The sequence below is a fragment of the Bufo bufo genome, chromosome 5 (assembly GCF_905171765.1).
Source record: "Bufo bufo chromosome 5, aBufBuf1.1, whole genome shotgun sequence".
NCBI classification, from domain to species: domain Eukaryota; kingdom Metazoa; phylum Chordata; class Amphibia; order Anura; family Bufonidae; genus Bufo; species Bufo bufo.
Window position 1 is genome coordinate 571,371 of NC_053393.1, and position 19,316 is coordinate 590,686.

The 19,316-nt window shown below is 42.0% G+C and overlaps 1 protein-coding gene across 3 annotated transcripts in view; it reads right to left on the minus strand.

The window, feature by feature from the left end:
* Nucleotides 1-2,940: 2,940 nt before the first annotated feature.
* LOC121001997 (zinc finger protein 585A-like) overlaps nucleotides 2,941-19,316 on the minus strand; it is a 60,769-nt gene continuing 44,393 nt past the window's right edge. For all 3 annotated transcript variants that reach the window (XM_040433291.1, XM_040433290.1, XM_040433292.1), the window contains exon 7: nucleotides 2,941-5,780. In XM_040433291.1, coding sequence (XP_040289225.1) covers nucleotides 3,775-5,780 — 2,006 coding nt within the window. In that variant the 3' untranslated portion in view covers nucleotides 2,941-3,774. The remainder of the gene's footprint in view (nucleotides 5,781-19,316) is intronic.

The window sequence follows — 19,316 nt, forward strand, 5'->3', positions numbered from 1 at the left end:
CTGAAAAGCTGCAGGCAGTGAAGAGCCGCAGGATCTTCCCTCCTCATCCTGCAGACACAGAGCTGACAGACTGGAGGAGTTCTGCAGAGCATGGCACAAGAACAGGTAGGGGGAAGCAGTGTATCAGCAGTGCCATTGTACAGCTGGGACTTGTAGTCCTACACGTACAATAGGGCAGGGCAGCACTTGTATTCACTCCCTTTGCAGAGCAGGACGAGGGGCACAAATATTCATGAGAAAAACCTTAGAGATTGTAAACAAAGGCCAGAAGAGAACGAGGGAAATGAGGCAATAGAATTTTTATTGCCTAAAACATGCTTAGCTTAGTTATATATTGCTGACCATCAGATTTATAGTGCTATTTATTTCTTTCATAACTCAGACTACCCCTTTAAGGCCCCTTTCATATGAGCGAGTTTTCCGCGTGGGTGCAATGCGTGACGTGAACGCATTGCACCCGCACTGAATCCGGACCCATTCATTTCTATGGGGCTGTTCACATGAGCGGTGATTTTCATGCATCACTTGTGCGTTGCGTGAAAATCGCTGCATGTTCTATATTCTGTGTTTTTCACGCAAAGCAGGCCCCATAGAAGTAAATGGGGCTGCGTGAAAATCGCAAGCATCCGCAAGCAAGTGCGGATGCGGTGCGATTTTAACGCACGGTTGCTAGGAGACGATCGGGATGGAGACCTGATCATTATTATTTTCCCTTATAACATGGTTGCATAGTACAATAGGGCTGGAGGGGTTAAAAAAAAATATATATATATAACTCACCTTAATCCACTTGATCGCACAGCCCGGCTTCTCTTCTGTCTTCTTCTTTGCTGTGCACAGGAAAAGGACCTTTGATGATGTCACTGCACTCATCACATGGTCCGTCACATGATCCATCGCCATGGTAAAAGATCATGTAATGGACCATGTGATGAGCGCAGTGACGTCATCAAAGGTCCTGTTCCTGTGCACAGCAAAGAAGAAGACAGAAGAGAAGCCGGGCTGTGCGATCAAGTGGATTAAGGGGAGTTATATATATATATATATTTTTTTTTTTTAACCCCTCCAGCACTATTGTACTATGCCTTCTGTATTCAGAATGCTATTATTTTCCCTTATAACCATGTTGTAAGGGAAAATAATAAAATCTACACAACACCGATCCCAAAGAAGTCCAGGTTCGGGTCTGGGTACCAAACATGCAGATTTTTCTCACACGCGTGCAAAACGCATCAGAATGTTTTGCACCCGCGCGGAAAAAAACACAAACATGGAACGCAATCGCAGTGAAAACTGACTTGTTTTAGTGTCAAAATCGCACCATTTTCCCTGAACGCATCCGGCCCCAATCCAACGCCCGTGTGAGAGGGGCCTAAAAGATGAATAAACAGATAGTGGCATTTATTTTAAATCAGATGTTTCTTTATTAACAGTTTTCAGTCATATTTTATCACATTAACATGATACTTTTGTAGACTAGATAGTGGCATTTAGTTCATCTCCACAACTCAAAGAAAATACGAAGCGCCCACCCAACGCTGTGGTTAATCGGCAACTACCCAAAACAGGAAATGTGGAGCCATTGTCTTTCCTAAGCCCAATTCATATTATAGGTAACCCGTGATGAATCACTTCCAGTACACGTCGTGACCCCAATTTATGTGACTGAAAATGTTACCCTGATGGAAGCAGAGATGGGGATATTCCTTAGGATAGGCCATCAATACCAGATGACCCCCATCTATCAGCCGATTCATGTACCATACCTTGGAAAGAACTGTACACAGTCCCAGATAAGTGAATGTGCTGTACTAAGGACAGGATATCAGTACTGTAGTCCTGAAAAAACATTTCATTTAGAGGACAAGGTCAAAGGTCATGAAGCATTAAAACCACACTTGTCATTTACATTGCTGACTCCTGTTTTTGCCACTAAGCTCTACGACTACCAAAAAAAATGTAGAAACTCCTTAAACGCACACACTGGAAAAGTTCGGTGCACATGCAGCTCTGTCCTACTACCACATCTCTACTGGCTGGAATTCCTTCTACCCAGACTTAATGGACCTTGTATAGAATCTCAGAGACTCAGGTCCCGGTTGTCGGACCCCCGCCGATCAGATGCTGATGATCTATCCAGAGGATAGATCATCAGTTTAAACAAAGTGCAGAACCCCTTTAACAAAAGACCAGGGGACATTCTTTAGGTGTGGAGGACATCAGTACAGGAAAGGATTCTAGACCATTAGGAGTGTTCACATGAAATTCTCTACCCCATGAGGTAGAAATGGCAGACATTATGTCAGCCTGTATAAAAGGGTATAGGTATAGTTCATTGACAAAGGATGAACTTAATGGACTGGGGTCTTTTTTCAACATATGTGACTAAGAGCTTAGATCAATACAAATCCCATTGGTTATAATGCTATGATATATGTTATACCAATAAACAAAAGCACAATACCGCAAGAAATAATTACCATATCTAATCAATCACACACATATGCCTGTGGTACAAAATCAAATACAAAAAGCCTATAAAAGAACCACCAGATTGCATGAAATCAGTATTGTATTTAACAAATTAGAATAAATAACAATAAAAACAAGTGCAGGGAAAAGGCGACATCACCAGGAAGGGGGGGGGGGGGGGGGGGGGGGGGGATACAACGGTACTAATTCACACTGCTCCAACATTACAGACAATACTGCAAATTACAAGGCAGAATCAATTACCCATAGTGTGTCTCTGCCTTGTAATTTGCAGTATTGTCTGTAATAGCCCTTGCACTTATATATTTTTGTACTTAATGTTGGAGCAGTGTGAATTAGTACCGTTGTATCCCCCCCCCCCCCTTCCTGGTGATGTCGCCTTTTCCCTGCACTTGTTTTATTGTTATTTATTCTAATTTGTTAAATACAATACTGATTTCATCTCGGCACGTCCACAAGATTCTCACTTTGGTTTGATAGTGTGCCAGCCTCATGGTACAAGATTCCAAGGTTTCATCTCTTTCCAATCTACATTGGACAGCTTATGTAAGAAAACCTACGCCTGTGTTCGAACTACAGCAGTTCTGCCAAGAATTCCTTGACAGCGAGTCTGCCGGCAGTAATGGCTGCTATCCATACTGGCTCACAGGGGGCACATAGTGAATGCTACCTTCTGTATGGGGAAATTGTTCTCATTGATAAGCCTGTGATATTCCCCATCCCAGAGTTTTCTGAGAGATTACTGATGTTGGTTCAGGCCATTTACACAGAACATCGATCACTAGGATCCCACCAGAAATCTTGCTGTGTTAAGCAGTAATGGTTATCCGGAGGCAGCATGTCCAACAATGGAGCTCACATCGGCTCTATTTCCTATAGCGTTACAATGTCTTCTCCCCTGTGTGAATTCTCTGATGTATAACGAGACTTGATTCATATATAAAGCATTCCCCACATTCTGAAAATGAATATGGCATCTGGTAACATTTAGATGTTCCACAGGACTTGACTCCTGATGAAAACATTTCCCACATTCAAGACACAAAGGCTTCAGTAACTTTTCAGATGTTAAATAAGATTTGACCTATGTATAAAACATTTTCCACATGCTGAACATAATTATTACTTCTCTCCTGAGTGAATACTAAGATGTTCCACAAGACTTGATTGCTGATGAAAACATTTCCCACATTCAGGACATTAAAATGGCTTCTTCTCAGTGCGACATTTCAGATGGTCTACAAGATCTGAATGATGTGTAAAACATTTCCCACATTCTGATCATAAATGAGGTTTCTCTCGTGTGTGAATCTTCTGATGTTTAACAAGGATTGATCTCTGGCTAAAACATTTCCCACATTCCGAACATAAATATGGCTTCTCTCCTGTGTGAGTTCTCTGATGTATAACAAGATCTGATTTATGTTTAAAACATTTCCCACATTCTGAACATGAATACGGCCTCTCTCTGCTGTGAGTCTTTTGATGTTTATCAAGGATTGCTCTCTGGGTAAAACATTTCCCACATTCTGAACATGAATATGGCTTCTCTCCTGTGTGAATTCTCTCGTGTATAACAAGATTCATTTTCCTGCCAAAACATTTCCCACATTCACGACATGAAAATGAATTATCCGCAGAGTGCATTTTCAAATGGTCAGCAAGACTTGATTTATATCTGAAACATTTCCCACATTCTACACAGGAATATGGCTTCTCCCCTGTGTGAATTCTCTCATGTAAAACAAGACCTGATTTATGCGTAAAATATTTCCCACATTCAGGACATGAAAATGGCTTCTCCTCCAAATGAGTTTTCAGATGGTCAACAAGACTTGATTTATAGCCAAAACATTTCCCACATTCTGAACATGAATATGGCTTCTCCCCCGTGTGAATTCTCCTATGTATTACAAGACCAGACTTCTGTGTAAAACATTTTCCACATTGAGAACATGAATATGGTTTCTTCCCTGTGTGACTATTTAAATGCCCCAGAAGACCTAATTTCTGTCGGAAACATTTCCCACATTCAGAACATGAAAATGGCTTCTCCTTAGAGTGACTTTTCAGATGGTCAATAAGACTTGATTTCTGTCTAAAACATCTCCCACATTTGGAGCATGAATACGGCTTCTCCCCGGTGTGAATTTTCTGATGTTTAAGAAGGACTGCTTTCTGGCTAAAACATTTCCCACATTCTGAACATGAATACGGCTTTTCTCCTGTGTGAATTCTCTCATGTATAACAAGACTCGATTTCCTGGTAAAACATTTTCCACATTGTGAACATGAATAAGATTTCTCCCCTTTATGACTGTTCTGATGTTTAACAAGAGCTAGTTTGTGATTAAAACATTCCCCACATTCTGAACATAAATATGGTTTCTCCCCTGTGTGAATATTTAGATGTCCAATAAGACTTAATTTTTGGCGAAAACATTTCCCACATTCAGGACATGAAAATGACTTCCCAGTATGAGTTGTTAGATGGTCAACAAGATGTGATTTCTGGGCAAAACATTTCCCACATTCTGAGCATAAATATGGTTTCTCCCCGGTGTGACATCTCTGATGTATAGTAAGGACTGCTCTCTGACTAAAACATTTCCCACATTCTGAGCATGAGTATGGCTTCTCTCCTGTGTGAATCATCTGATGTTTAACAAGGACTGATCTCCGACTAAAACATTTCCCACATTCTGAACATGAATATGGCTTCTCTCCTGTGTGCCGTCTCTGATGTTTTAATAGGCTTGCCTTCTGCCTAAAACATCCTCCACATTCAGAACATGAATATGGCTTCTCTCCTGTGTGAATTCTCTGATGACTAATAAAATTTGATTTACTTGTAAAACATTTCCCACATTCTGAACATGTAAAGAGCTTTTCTCCGGTATGAAATCTCTCATGTATAATAAGTTTTGATTTTTCTGTGAAACATCTTCCACATTCTGAACATGAATACGGCTTCTCATTTGAGTGAATTCTCTGATGCCTTTCAAGATAACTTTTAAGCATAAACTTCTGCCCACATTCCAGGCAGGAGAATGGCTTCTCTCCTGTGTGAATTCTTTGGTGTCCAACAAGAGTCTGTTTCCTAGTAAATGTTTTTCCACAGTCTGAACATGAATATCGTCTTTTAGCTGTGTGAATTTTCTCATGCATGGAAAGATTAGATTTCTTTTTGAAATTTCTTGTTTTGCCAATCGGTGACTGATTATCTTCTACTTCAAGGGAGGGAGATAGAGGGAAATCTTCAGGAAAGCCTTTAATGCAGCATTTACCTGAAAAAGAGAAAATAGAGAGAATAATTAAGAATAAAAAAGAGAAAATAATTGATATTCTATAATTTCTATGCACAAAGTCCACACAATGACCAAGACATGGAAAATACATGGAGGCATACAGGGGTTAAAAGAAATACGTCACCTTATTCTGTTTAACAGCTTAACCAGTTCAGGTCTGGAATCTTTTGGGTTTCTAGGACCAGACACAGTTTAGCTGTTTTTAGTACATGTCACTTTAACGGCTGGAACTTTTTATTTGTCCGGCTATAAATAAAAATTTTGCCTCTGTTCTTTGGGAAGAATGTAGTTTTCTTTTTTTTTTTATACACATACTTTTTTTAATATTCTAAAACATTTTTTTTCTGGCAATAAGAGTTACTCTAGTGTTTTTGTTCGAGTATTTCTTTCTTTCTAATTAATAAAAATTTTTAACATCTTAAAAAAAAATTTGTTCTTGAAAAAATGTTTTTGAGTATACTAGCAATACAAAGATATCTCAATAGCAGACGAATAGGTTACATAAAAGAGGCTGGGCCATATCACAGATCATATCATTTAAAGCAGGGGTGCGCAACCGTTTTTGATCTGAAGACAGCATTGTCACATCGCTGTATTTCAAGGGGTGCAAATAAAAATTAAATAAAAAAAAGGTGGATCGGTGCTTGTTTGCATTGGCCTATTACAGAAGCCAAGTGAATGGGGAGGAATGATCACTACCACAGTCATTCCTCTCTCATTCACTTCTATACATTATTGGTAGCACTGATTACACCAGGAGATGTGCTGACGGCAATTCTAATCTTTGTTCCTGATAAAATATGAAAATCATCTGACAAACGAGTGATTGCTGGTGATCAGCAGCTGATTATACAGGCCAGATATCAGGAATGAGCAGCCGATGAACACTTGTACCCAGTAATGTTGTGTAATAGGGGCTTAAAGGGATTCACGCGGCCTCCATCTTCTAGTCCCTGCGCTGTTTACATCTGGAAGTGTATGGGCATAGTCACATCCACCGCTCCAGCCAATAACTGGCTTCAGAGGTGAAGTGGCCACAAGCAGCCTGTCAGTCATTGGCTGGAGCCGAGCATGTGACCATGCCCGTGAATTGCCAGGTGTAAACGCAGGGACCAGAATATGGAGACAGCAGGGGTAGTGTGGAGGACTGGAGTGGCATGGAGCAGGAAAGTATGAATCTTCTGTTTCAGGCGCCATGCTGCAGGAACTTCTTAAAAAATCATTTTTACCGGAAAAACACAGAAAAGTGGCCACATTTCCTTCCATCCTGCCTGATATTCATAAATGAGTGTTTTCCTTCGCTGCAGAGGAGGAGTAACACTGGAGAGTCACTTGTAGAGAAGAATCTAGGTACTAATAATCTACATACATCATATGTCCTAGGATGAGTAACACTGGAGAGTCACTTGTAGAGAAGGATCAGGTACTAATAATCTACATACATCATATGTCCTAGGAGGAGTAACACTGGAGAGTCACTTGTAGAGGAGGATCAGGTACTAATAATCTACATACATCATATGTCCTAGGGGGAGTAACACTGGAGAGTCACTTGTAGAGAAGAATCTAGGTACTAATAATCTACATACATCTTATGTCCTAGGATGAGTAACACTGGAGAGTCACTTGTGGAGAAGGATCAGGTACTAATAATCTACATACATCATATGCTCTAGGAGGAGTAACACTGGAGAGTCACTTGTGGAGAAGGATCAGGTACTAATAATCTACATACATCATATGTCCTAGGATGAGTAACACTGGAGAGTCACTTGTAGAGGAGGATCAGGTACTAATAATCTACATACATCTTATGTCCTAGGAGGAGTAACACTGGAGAGTCACTTGTGGAGAAGGATCAGGTACTAATAGTTTACATACATCATATGCTCTAGGAGGAGTAACACTGGAGAGTCACTTGTGGAGAAGGATCAGGTACTAATAATCTACATACATCATATGTCCTAGGATGAGTAACACTGGAGAGTCACTTGTAGAGGAGGATCAGGTACTAATAATCTACATACATCTTATGTCCTAGGATGAGTAACACTGGAGAGTCACTTGTGGAGAAGGATCAGGTACTAATAATCTACATACATCATATGTCCTAGGATGAGTAACACTGGAGAGTCACTTGTGGAGAAGGATCAGGTACTAATAGTCTACATACATCATATGTCCTAGGGGGAGTAACACTGGAGAGTCACTTGTAGAGAAGGATCAGGTACTAATAATCTACAGACATCTTACGTTCTAGGAGGAGTAACACTAGAGAGTCACTTGTGGAGAAGGATCAGGTACTAATATGATGTATGTAGATTATTAGTACCTGATCCTTCAATTGTTCCAATAGCCTGCTGACTATAATTCTGGTTTCTGGTCCTATTATTAAAATATAACTTTTATTTGCCTTTTAATAAACTATATTCAATACAGAAAAAACACACACTTTTAAAAGATATATGGAGGACCTGGACCTGTGGGCTCCGTATCTATATCTTAAGAGGATTAATATAATTGTGTTATTCAGGAGGACTTGCTCTTTCCCACATATATATATCACACACAGGCTATTTGTGTTTAGCCTGTGGAATTACACTTGGGTATCCATAGGTGTCGCCTCTTACAGGTCTATGACCCGTCACGCCGCAATGTTGCTGATTGTTTCGTTTTAGGCTCAGCCTATATGATGTGTCCTACACTGCCTATTTCCAGACTACTTGTGCTACTTGTATTAAACTCTGGCCCTCAGGGGGATACGGCGTCTGCAGATCGCCTTTCCCTAACCATTCTAAGCCCTACCATTTATTAAAATGTTAAAGACACAGCTCCCCCAACATGTTTCACCGCATCAGCGGCGTCTTCAGGGGAATGGAGCTACTATCAACACGAGTGTTTGCTAGCTCCACCTCTTTATATCAATGGGGTGGGTCACACTTGAGAGTCGCCTATCACATAGCAACCTCGTGTTGACTGATGTCTATTATGGCCACTCACATATTACTTCCGAGTAGACAGACTGTCATCTGCGCATGCGTCCGGTGTTTAACTTTCTCCCACTGTTATGAATTGTATGCGCGTGCGTGGTAACATAGACTGATTTTCAAACATATATTCTACGCATGCGTCCGATCTTTAAGCTTTCTCCCACTCCTATGAGTTTGTGCGCATGCGTGGCAACATAGACTGATTTCCAAAATATATTCCGCGCATGCGTCCGATGTTTGAAACTTTTATCTTGCTGTGAGTTATGCGCATGCGTGAAGACTTAGATATATTATCAGTTCGAGTTCCACCTCATATGCGCATGCTCTAGGACTTGGATTTCCTTGTCTCACCTATCTTCTGCGTCTGCGCCCGGTGTTTGCTAATTTTTACTCTATGAGCTCATGCGCTTGCGTTGGGACATTGGTTTAGGTTCGTGCACTTCGGGACTTTGAATAAATTCTCTCCATGTCCTCTGCGCTTGCGCCTGGGGTGTTGAAGTGCATTTACCTCTGGTAAGTTTGTGCACATGTATTGGGAGATAGGCTTGTTCTCTGTTCTTATTTCACCACCATCCAGGGGGTATCCGAACTTGACCATGTCATTCTGTTCTATAAATGCTGATATTTCTATCCTATCAGATTTCGCTAATATCATGCCCCTGTCATATTTCCACTCTTTATAGGATTGCATTTCTACCTATATCACCTCATTTATGTGTATGTTATTGTACGTAGCACACTGTAATATTAATATTTTTCCCCCCTATAGCCCAGCATTAGTCCAGATCCACCAGACCACCAGGACAAGGGTTCCTCCCGGCGACCAGCCATATCCCACACAATGGAGCACCGAACCGCACATAGGCAGACTTCCAAATCGCTGAGGTCAGTTATAATATGACCATATTTTTCCTTTCATAGTTTTATTATTGTGGAGACTTTTATTCCCTTTTTTATTTTTTAATGGTTTTTAAGATACGCCTCTCGGATTCACCTTTAAATATGTCATGGCCTGTATTTTTTCTGATCAAACCCTTGGTCTAATCCTTTTAATATATTTATTGTAGTCATTTCCTACAGTCTTTCTTTGTATCTAAAGAGAGAGATATGTAGAGGGTATATTTACCATATAGGTCTATGACCTTTCTACCATTTATTTATTTATTTAATTTATTACCACATTAAAGTATCATATGAATGCTGCATATGTGAAGCCCTCATTCAGGCCTACTGGACTCATTGTGTTGAGTCGTTGAATCCATCTGGCTTCATTCTGTAATAATTTTTTGTCAAGATTGCCTCCCCTAGGGCCCATGGTTACTTTCTCAATGCCCCAGAAATGTAATACTGATTTATTATTCCCATGTACATATTTTATATGTCTTGCAATGGGTGTATCTTTCTCTGTTTCTATTGAGCTTAGATGGCCTGATATCCGCCGCCTCAATTCCTGAGTGGTTTTGCCCTCATATAATCTAGGACACGGACATGATGCTATATACACCACTCCTTGGGTTTTGCATGTAATCAGTTGTCTGATTTCATACACCCTTTTATCGGCTGGATTAATAAATTTTTTAATTCGTGGGATGTATTTACAAAAGGAGCAATCTCCACACGGTGATGACCCTTGATACTTTTCTCTATTTACAATATTACCTGTTCCTTTTTCCTTTAGGTGGCTGTGCACCAATTGATCCTTCAAGTTGGACCCTCTTCTGTATGTTACGCTTGGATTACTGGTAAGTACTGGTCTTAAGTCACTGTCTGATTGTATTATATACCAATATTTCTTTAGGATATTCTGTATCTCTTTATTATATCCGTCAAAGGTGCCTATACATCGGATGATGTCATTCCTTTTTTGAGGTGAGGGTTTCAAGAGGTCTTCTCTGTTTACAGTCCTGGCTCTTTTATAAGCTTTTTTTAGGGGGGCAGATGGATATCACCTCCTTTTAAACCTCTCGTAGAGATGTTCACTTTCCCTCTCAAAGGTCCCTTCATCAGAGCAATTTCTACGGGCCCTTAAATATTGGCCCGTAGGTATTCCTCTCCTAAGGGGCTCTGGATGCCAGCTAGTCCAATGTAAATAACTATTGGTCGAAGTTGGCTTCCTGTACACTTCTGTATTAAGACGTCCATTCTCTGAAATTTTGATTTTTAAATCGAGGAAGACTATCTCCTTTTCCTGTATTTCGTATGTATATCTCATCCCTATATTATTAGTGTTTAGTGTTTGAGTGAATTCTTTAAACAGTGATTGTCCCCCATCCCACAGGATGAGGATGTCGTCTATATACCTGCCCCAAAAGAGAATGTGACAGGTATATGACGACATCCCCTCCGTGAACACCAAATCATTTTCCCACCACCCCAAAAATAAATTAGCATAAGTGGGGGCACATAATGTCCCCATCGCGGTTCCATTAATCTGCCTGTAAAAGTGCCCTTGGAATATAAAAAAATTGTGCTCCAAAACAAATTCTAACATAGATAGAACAAGGTGGTTATGTTGGTGAAAGTTCCTACTTTTTGTACTGAGGAATTGGTGAACTGCTTTAAGCCCTAGTGAATGTTCAATGTTACTATATAGGGATTCGACGTCCAAACTTGCTAGGATGGTATTTGACGTTATTGTTATTTCATTGATTTTCAGGAGGAGGTCTTTTGTGTCCTTAATATAAGATGGAAGTGTAGTGACAAAAGGTCTCAGTATCTGGTCGATATATTGACTGATCCCCTGAGTCAGGTTGTCATTACCGGACACTATTGGTCTTCCAGGAATAGGAATTTTATCCTTATGCACTTTGGGCAGTGCATAAAAAGTGGAGATGGTCGGGTCTTTCTTAAGAAGGTACAGGAATTCGTCTTTTGATATTAAATCTCTAGATCTGGCATCACAGAGTAAAGTTTTTAATTCATTTGTATAGGCCTTAGTGGGATCGTTCGAGAGTATTTGATACGTTTTTTTATCCCTCAGCAATCTCAGTACCATTCCAACATAGTCATCCCTATTTTGGATGACTATGTTTCCACCCTTGTCACTGGGTTTAATTATGATATTTTCATTCTTTTTAAGTTCTTCAAGGGCCTCTAGTTCCTGAGTGCTCAAATTGGGTATAATCTGGTCTTTCCTCATTTTTAGAGATTTAATATCCTGCGTCACAAGATTCACAAAAGTGTCAATCTCTTTAAACTGTACAAAGGAGGGAGTGATTTTTGACTTGGGTTTAAGAGACGAGAAAGGGGGATCTGGAATGATACATTGTCCCTCATTTTCTTTGAGTAGGTCTTCCAATGTCTGGACACATCTCCTTTCATTTTCATACATCTTTTTTAGGTCCCATTCTTCCTGTTTGTGGACCTTATGTAAGGCCAACTTTCGTGCGAAAAGATTAACATCTTTTATCCACAGGAATTTATCACACTGTGGAACAGGTGAGAATGTCAGGCCTTTTTTAAGGAGTATTTTCTGTGCTGTTGTAAGTACATGTCCAGACAAATTGATAATTTGTCTATCATTCACTTCCTCAATTGTTGTTAGATCTTCTATTTGCTGTAACCCCATTTTTCTCGATCCCTCAATTGAATCCCTGCCTGTCCTAAAAAAAGGGGGGCTATTGGTGCACTTGGCTGAATATTCATCTGTGTTGTCGATGCATGGCTCACAGTTGTATTCTGAGCTGCATTGGCTCCAGCATTTGCTGACTGACCAAAGGAGAAGGGTTGTGTAGATGTGGAGATAGATGTTGCTCCTAGGGATGGATTTACATCCATATTGGTCATTGTGTGGCTTAGTCCCATATAGGGTTGTCTTATGGCTCCTATGGGGCATGATTGTGAATTTGATCTATTCTCTTGGGCAGGCCTTTTGGGTTGTTGATATCTCCCTTTCTTTATTTTTCGTTTGTTACCTGTTCTTAAATTACCCTGTGCTGACCCTTCTGTGCCTGATGTATCCGTATCGGAAGTCTCTGTCTGTCTCCTATAGGTATTCCTATTATTATTCCTGTTTTTCCACACGTATACTCTATTTGTTTCAAAATCTTGTCGATCTCTGATATATTTTACGTGTTTTCGTTATTTTATCTCATTTTGCAAGAGATCAATATTTTTCTTTATATTTTGTTCCAAGATCGTAAATTCTGGATGTTGGCTAAATTCCTGTATTTCTTTGATCTCTTTTTCTAATTGCTGATCTAATTTTGCAAAGGAACTTTTTTCGTAGTCAGACAGATATTTAATTAGTCGCAGAGAGCACTCGGTTAGGAGCTGCTCCCAGCCTTTTGTAAATTGTAAATCTTCAAGGTGCGTATTTGGTCGTAGGGGGAATACGTAATCCTCTATATACAATTCCTTGCTGTATATACGTATCAAGGCTGGCTACTTCCCACCAGGCTCTAATATGCTGGCTGTATGTTTTATTCAAATTTCTAAACGCTATATTAATATCTGTCTGATTTAATGGAATGTTTGTATTGGAGAAGACTTGACTAGCTTCGATACTAAGGCTTTCCAGATTCAATTTTTGCTTTAAAAAACCTGCCATCACATCATAGATCCAAAACCACCACAGTCGCCTACTTAGAGAATGAAGTAAATTAGGTGACCCAGCTGGGCTCTCACATATGCAGCATACAACCCTCAAACTAATTCCCTCTCTTATAGTGGGATCATACAATTCAGAGGACTTCCCTCAACTTACTAATACATATTACCAAATGATCCACTAACCCAGGAAGTTAATTCAATTGTTCCAATAGCCTGCTGACTATAATTCTGGTTTCTGGTCCTATTATTAAAATATAACTTTTATTTGCCTTTTAATAAACTATATTCAATACAGAAAAAACACACACTTTTAAAAGATATATGGAGGACCTGGACCTGTGGGCTCCGTATCTATATCCTTAAGAGGATTAATATAATTGTGTTATTCAGGAGGACTTGCTCTTTCCCACATATATATATCACACACAGGCTATTTGTGTTTAGCCCGTGTAATTATCGGACGCATGCGTAGAATATATGTTTGAAAATCAGTCTATGTTACCACGCACGCGCATACAATTCATAACAGTGGGAGAAAGTTAAACACCGGACGCATGCGCAGATGACAGTCTGTCTACTCGGAAGTAATATGTGAGTGGCCATAATAGACATCAGTCAACACGAGGTTGCTATGTGATAGGCGACTCTCAAGTGTGACCCACCCCATTGATATAAAGAGGTGGAGCTAGCAAACACTCGTGTTGATAGTAGCTCCATTCCCCTGAAGACGCCGCTGATGCGGTGAAACATGTTGGGGGAGCTGTGTCTTTAACATTTTAATAAATGGTAGGGCTTAGAATGGTTAGGGAAAGGCGATCTGCAGACGCCGTATCCCCCTGAGGGCCAGAGTTTAATACAAGTAGGACAAGTAGTCTGGAAATAGGCAGTGTAGGACACATCATATAGGCTGAGCCTAAAACGAAACAATCAGCAACATTGCGGCGTGACGGGTCATAGACCTGTAAGAGGCGACACCTATGGATACCCAAGTGTAATTCCACAGGCTAAACACAAATAGCCTGTGTGTGATATATATATGTGGGAAAGAGCAAGTCCTCCTGAATAACACAATTATATTAATCCTCTTAAGATATAGATACGGAGCCCACAGGTCCAGGTCCTCCATATATCTTTTAAAAGTGTGTGTTTTTTCTGTATTGAATATAGTTTATTAAAAGGCAAATAAAAGTTATATTTTAATAATAGGACCAGAAACCAGAATTATAGTCAGCAGGCTATTGGAACAATTGAATTAACTTCCTGGGTTAGTGGATCATTTGGTAATATGTACCTGATCCTTCTCTACAGGTGACTCTCCAGTGTTACTTCTCCTAGAACATATGATGTATGTAGATTATTAGTACCTGATCCTTCTCCACAAGTGACTCTCCAGTGTTACTCATCCTAGGACATATGATGTATGTAGATTATGTCCTAGGATGAGTAACACTGGAGAGTCACTTGTGGAGAAGGATCAGGTACTAATAATCTACATACATCATACGTTCTAGGAGGAGTAACACTGGAGAGTCACCTGTAGAGAAGGATCATGTACTAATAATCTACATGTCACGGGTAGCAAGATAGAGCGGAAGTGCACCCCCTGAGCTGACACCTGGTCCCCTGTCCCTACCTACTTGCACCACCCGCCCTAGGTGACGGGGCGCAACTGGGCAACAGTCCCTGACCTGCGTAAGTGCAAGCAGAGAGATAGAGACAGCAGGGAAGCGGACTGCCAATGAGAAGTAGCACTCGAGCGGACAGAGAGGTAGAACAAGCAAGGTACCTCCAAAAACGGAAGGGCAAGGCGGGTCAACTAGTCGAGGTCAGTCCAGGAGGTCACGTCAGTACAAGGGAGGAGACAGAGACAAATCCGAGAGCGAGCCAAGGTCAAAATCCGGGAGGTCACGTCAGTACCAGGGAAGAGGCAAAGACAAAATCCGAAAAAAAGCCGAGGTCAAAATCCGGGAATTAGCGTCAAGGTCCAGGGAGCAGGCAGAAGAGGAGTCAGGAAGCAGATCAAGGGTCAATACCAGAGGTCAGCTAATAAAAACAATACACAGCCTAAGGGATGAAAATCACAGGCAACCTGTAGCCAGCAGGTTGCCTGTTTAAATAGTGGAGGGAAGGGGTCATGTGACCAGCGTCACATGATCCCTCCTCCCTGACAGTAGCCGAGTGCCTAGCTCGGCGCTCAGCCCCAGCTGGTCCCCATGGTGACGGGGAGCGTCAGCAGCTCCTGCAGGAGGAGTGCGGCCGAACGTCCCGCCTCCCCCGTCACCATGTCAACCGGGACGCGGCAGACAAGAGAGCGCAGCCAGACGATGTGAATGTCCTGGCTGCCGCGAGATCGGAGGCCGACGGCGGCGCAGGGAACAAGAAGCCCGCCGTCTTCCTCTCGTGATACTATATACATCATATGTTCTAGGAGGAGTAACACTAGAAAGTCACCTGTAGAGAAGGATCAGGTACTAATAATTTACATACATCATATGCTCTAGGAGGAGTAACACTGGAGAGTCACCTGTAGAGAAGGATCAGGTACTAATAGTCTACATACATCATATGTCATAGGAGGAGTAACACTGGAGAGTCACTTGTAGAGGAGGATCAGGTACTAATAATCTACATACATCATATGCTCTAAGAGGAGTAACACTGGAGAGTCACTTGTAGAGAAGGATCAGGTACTAATATTCTACATACATCATACGTTCTAGGAGGAGTAACACTGGAGAGTCACCTGTAGAGAAGGATCAGGTACTAATAGTCTACATACATCATACGTTCTAGGAGGAGTAACACTGGAGAGTCACCTGTAGAGAAGGATCAGGTACTAATAGTCTACATACATCATACGTTCTAGGAGGAGTAACACTGGAGAGTCACCTGTAGAGAAGGATCAGGTACTAATAGTCTACATACATCATATGTCCTAGGAGGAGTAACACTGGAGAGTGACTTGTAGAGAAGAATTTGGGTACTAATAATCTACATACATCATACGTTCTAGGAGGAGTAACACTGGAGAGTCACTTGTACAGAAGGATCGGATACTAATAATCAGGGCTTTTTTTCTGGCAGAACGCCACCTATTTTCCCCCACCCCCCTTTAGTTACTGAGCCGTAGTTAGTGAGCTGCCGCCGCCGGGCACAGGGAGATGAGCGCTTCCATTGCGCTCATCTCCATAGTAATCTGCCTGTGCTGCGGCGGTGCAGGGGAGGGAGAGGCGTGTTCCTTCCCCTTCCTCTGATAGGCTGCCGACGTAGTGCCTGCAGCCTATCAGAGGCCGGCGTAGGCGGCGCGATGACGTCATAGCGCCGCCTGAGCCATACAGCGCAGGACACAGGCCGGAAGAGGCTGCATCGCATCGCTGACACTGAGGTAAGTATAAGTATAATGGCACATGATGGGGGGCGGGGGGCTTAATGGCACATGATGGGGGGGGCTTAATGGCACATGATGGGGGGGCGGGGGTCGGGGGGCTTAATGGCACATGATGGGGGGGCTTAATACTGGCACATGATGGGGGGGCTTAATACTGGCACATGATGGGGGGGCTTATTACTGGCACGTAATGGGGGGGCTTATTACTGGCACGTAATGGGGGGCTTATTACTGGCACGTAATGGGGGGGGCTTATTACTGGCACGTAATGGGGGGGCTTATTACTGGCACGTAATGGGGGGGCTTATTACTGGCACGTAATGGGGGGTTATTACTGGCGCGTAATGGGGGGGGCTTATTACTGGCACGTGATGGAGGCTTATTACTGGCACATGATGGGGGCACTTATTACTGGCAGTGGCACGTGATTGAGGGCACTTATTACTGGCACATTATTGGTGGGCACTATAGGGGCATCTACAGAGGGCATAAACAAGGGGTATTTTATATGGGGGGCTCTGTACAGTAGCATTTTATACTGGGACACATGGTGGGTACTATGGGGAAGGGGGGAGAGGAGTACTATGGAGTCATCTACAGGGGGCACTAAGAAGGGGTATTTTATACCTGCAAATTATGGGGGACACTGAGGGCATCTACTGGGGCACAATATATGGGGCATTTTATACTGGTAAATTATGGGGGGCACTAGGAGGAAGGGGAGAGGAGCACTATGGGGGCATTTGCTGGGGGCACTAGATAGGAGTATTTTATACTGGCACATTATGGGGGACATTAGCTCAACTGGGGGCATAAGGGGGTATTTTTTGCATTGTCACATTATAAAGAGAATTATTTCTACTGGGGGGGGGGGGGGCATTATGGTGAGCTTTATTACTCCCCCATGGTATGACCCCCTAGTAGCAGCACCAGCCTCTCCCTGCTCTGCTATCCCTCTGCCCCTTCTCCAAATCCTTATTATGAAATCTTTCTCATTAGGATAAAACACAACATCAGATCCGCCGAGCCCCCGGCCAAAGTGTCGAAGTGGCGTCCGGGACCCCCAAGGGCCGAGCCAAGTAACTAAGTGTTCCTGTGGAATATGTTAGTTATACACATATAGCCTACACTGTGCCCCACAATATACAGTATTCCTCTACACTGTGCCCCACAATATACAGTATACCTCTACACTGTGCCACACATTATACAGTATACCTCTACACTGTGCCCCACAATATACAGTACACCTCTACACTGTGCCACACAATATACAGTATACCTCTACACTGTGCCCCACAATATACAGTATTCCTCTACACTGTGCCCCACAATATACAGTATACCTCTACACTGTGCCACACATTATACAGTATACCTCTACACTGTGCCCCACAATATACAGTATACCGCTACACTGTGCCCCACAATATACAGTATACCTCTACACTGTGCCCCACAATATACAGTATACCTCTACACTGTGCCCCACAATATACAGTACACCTCTACACTGTGCCACACAATATACAGTATACCTCTACACTGTGCCCCACAATATACAGTATACCTCTACACTGCTCCCCACAATATACAGTATACCTCTACACTGTGCCCCAAAATATACAGTGTACCTCTACACTGTGCCCCAAAATATACAGTATACCTCTACACTGTGCCGCACAATATACAGTATACCTCTACACTGTGCCCCACAATATACAGTATACCTCTACACTGTGCCACACAATATACAGTATACCTCTACACTGTGCCACACAATAAACAGTATACCTCTACACTGTGCCCCACAATATACATCTACACTGTGCCCCACAATATACAGTATACCTCTACACTGTGCCCCACTATATACAGTATACCTCTACACTGTGCCCCACTATATACAGTATACCGCTACACTGTGCACACAATATACAGTATACCTCTACACTGTGCCACACAATATACAGTACACCTCTACACTGTGCCACACAATATACAGTATACCTCTACACTGTGCCACACAATAAACAGTATACCTCTACACTGTGCCACACAATATACAGTATACCTCTACACTGTGCCCCACAATATACAGTATACCTCTACACTGTGCCCCAAAATATACAGTGTACCTCTACACTGTGCCCCAAAATATACAGTATACCTCTACACTGTGCCGCACAATATACAGTATACCTCTACACTGTGCCCCACAATATACAGTATACCTCTACACTGTGCCACACAATATACAGTATACCTCTACACTGTGCCACACAATAAACAGTATACCTCTACACTGTGCCCCACAATATACATCTACACTGTGCCCCACAATATACAGTATACCTCTACACTGTGCCCCACTATATACAGTATACCTCTACACTGTGCCCCACTATATACAGTATACCGCTACACTGTGCACACAATATACAGTATACCTCTACACTGTGCCACACAATATACAGTACACCTCTACACTGTGCCACACAATATACAGTATACCTCTACACTGTGCCACACAATAAACAGTATACCTCTACACTGTGCCACACAATATACAGTATACCTCTACAC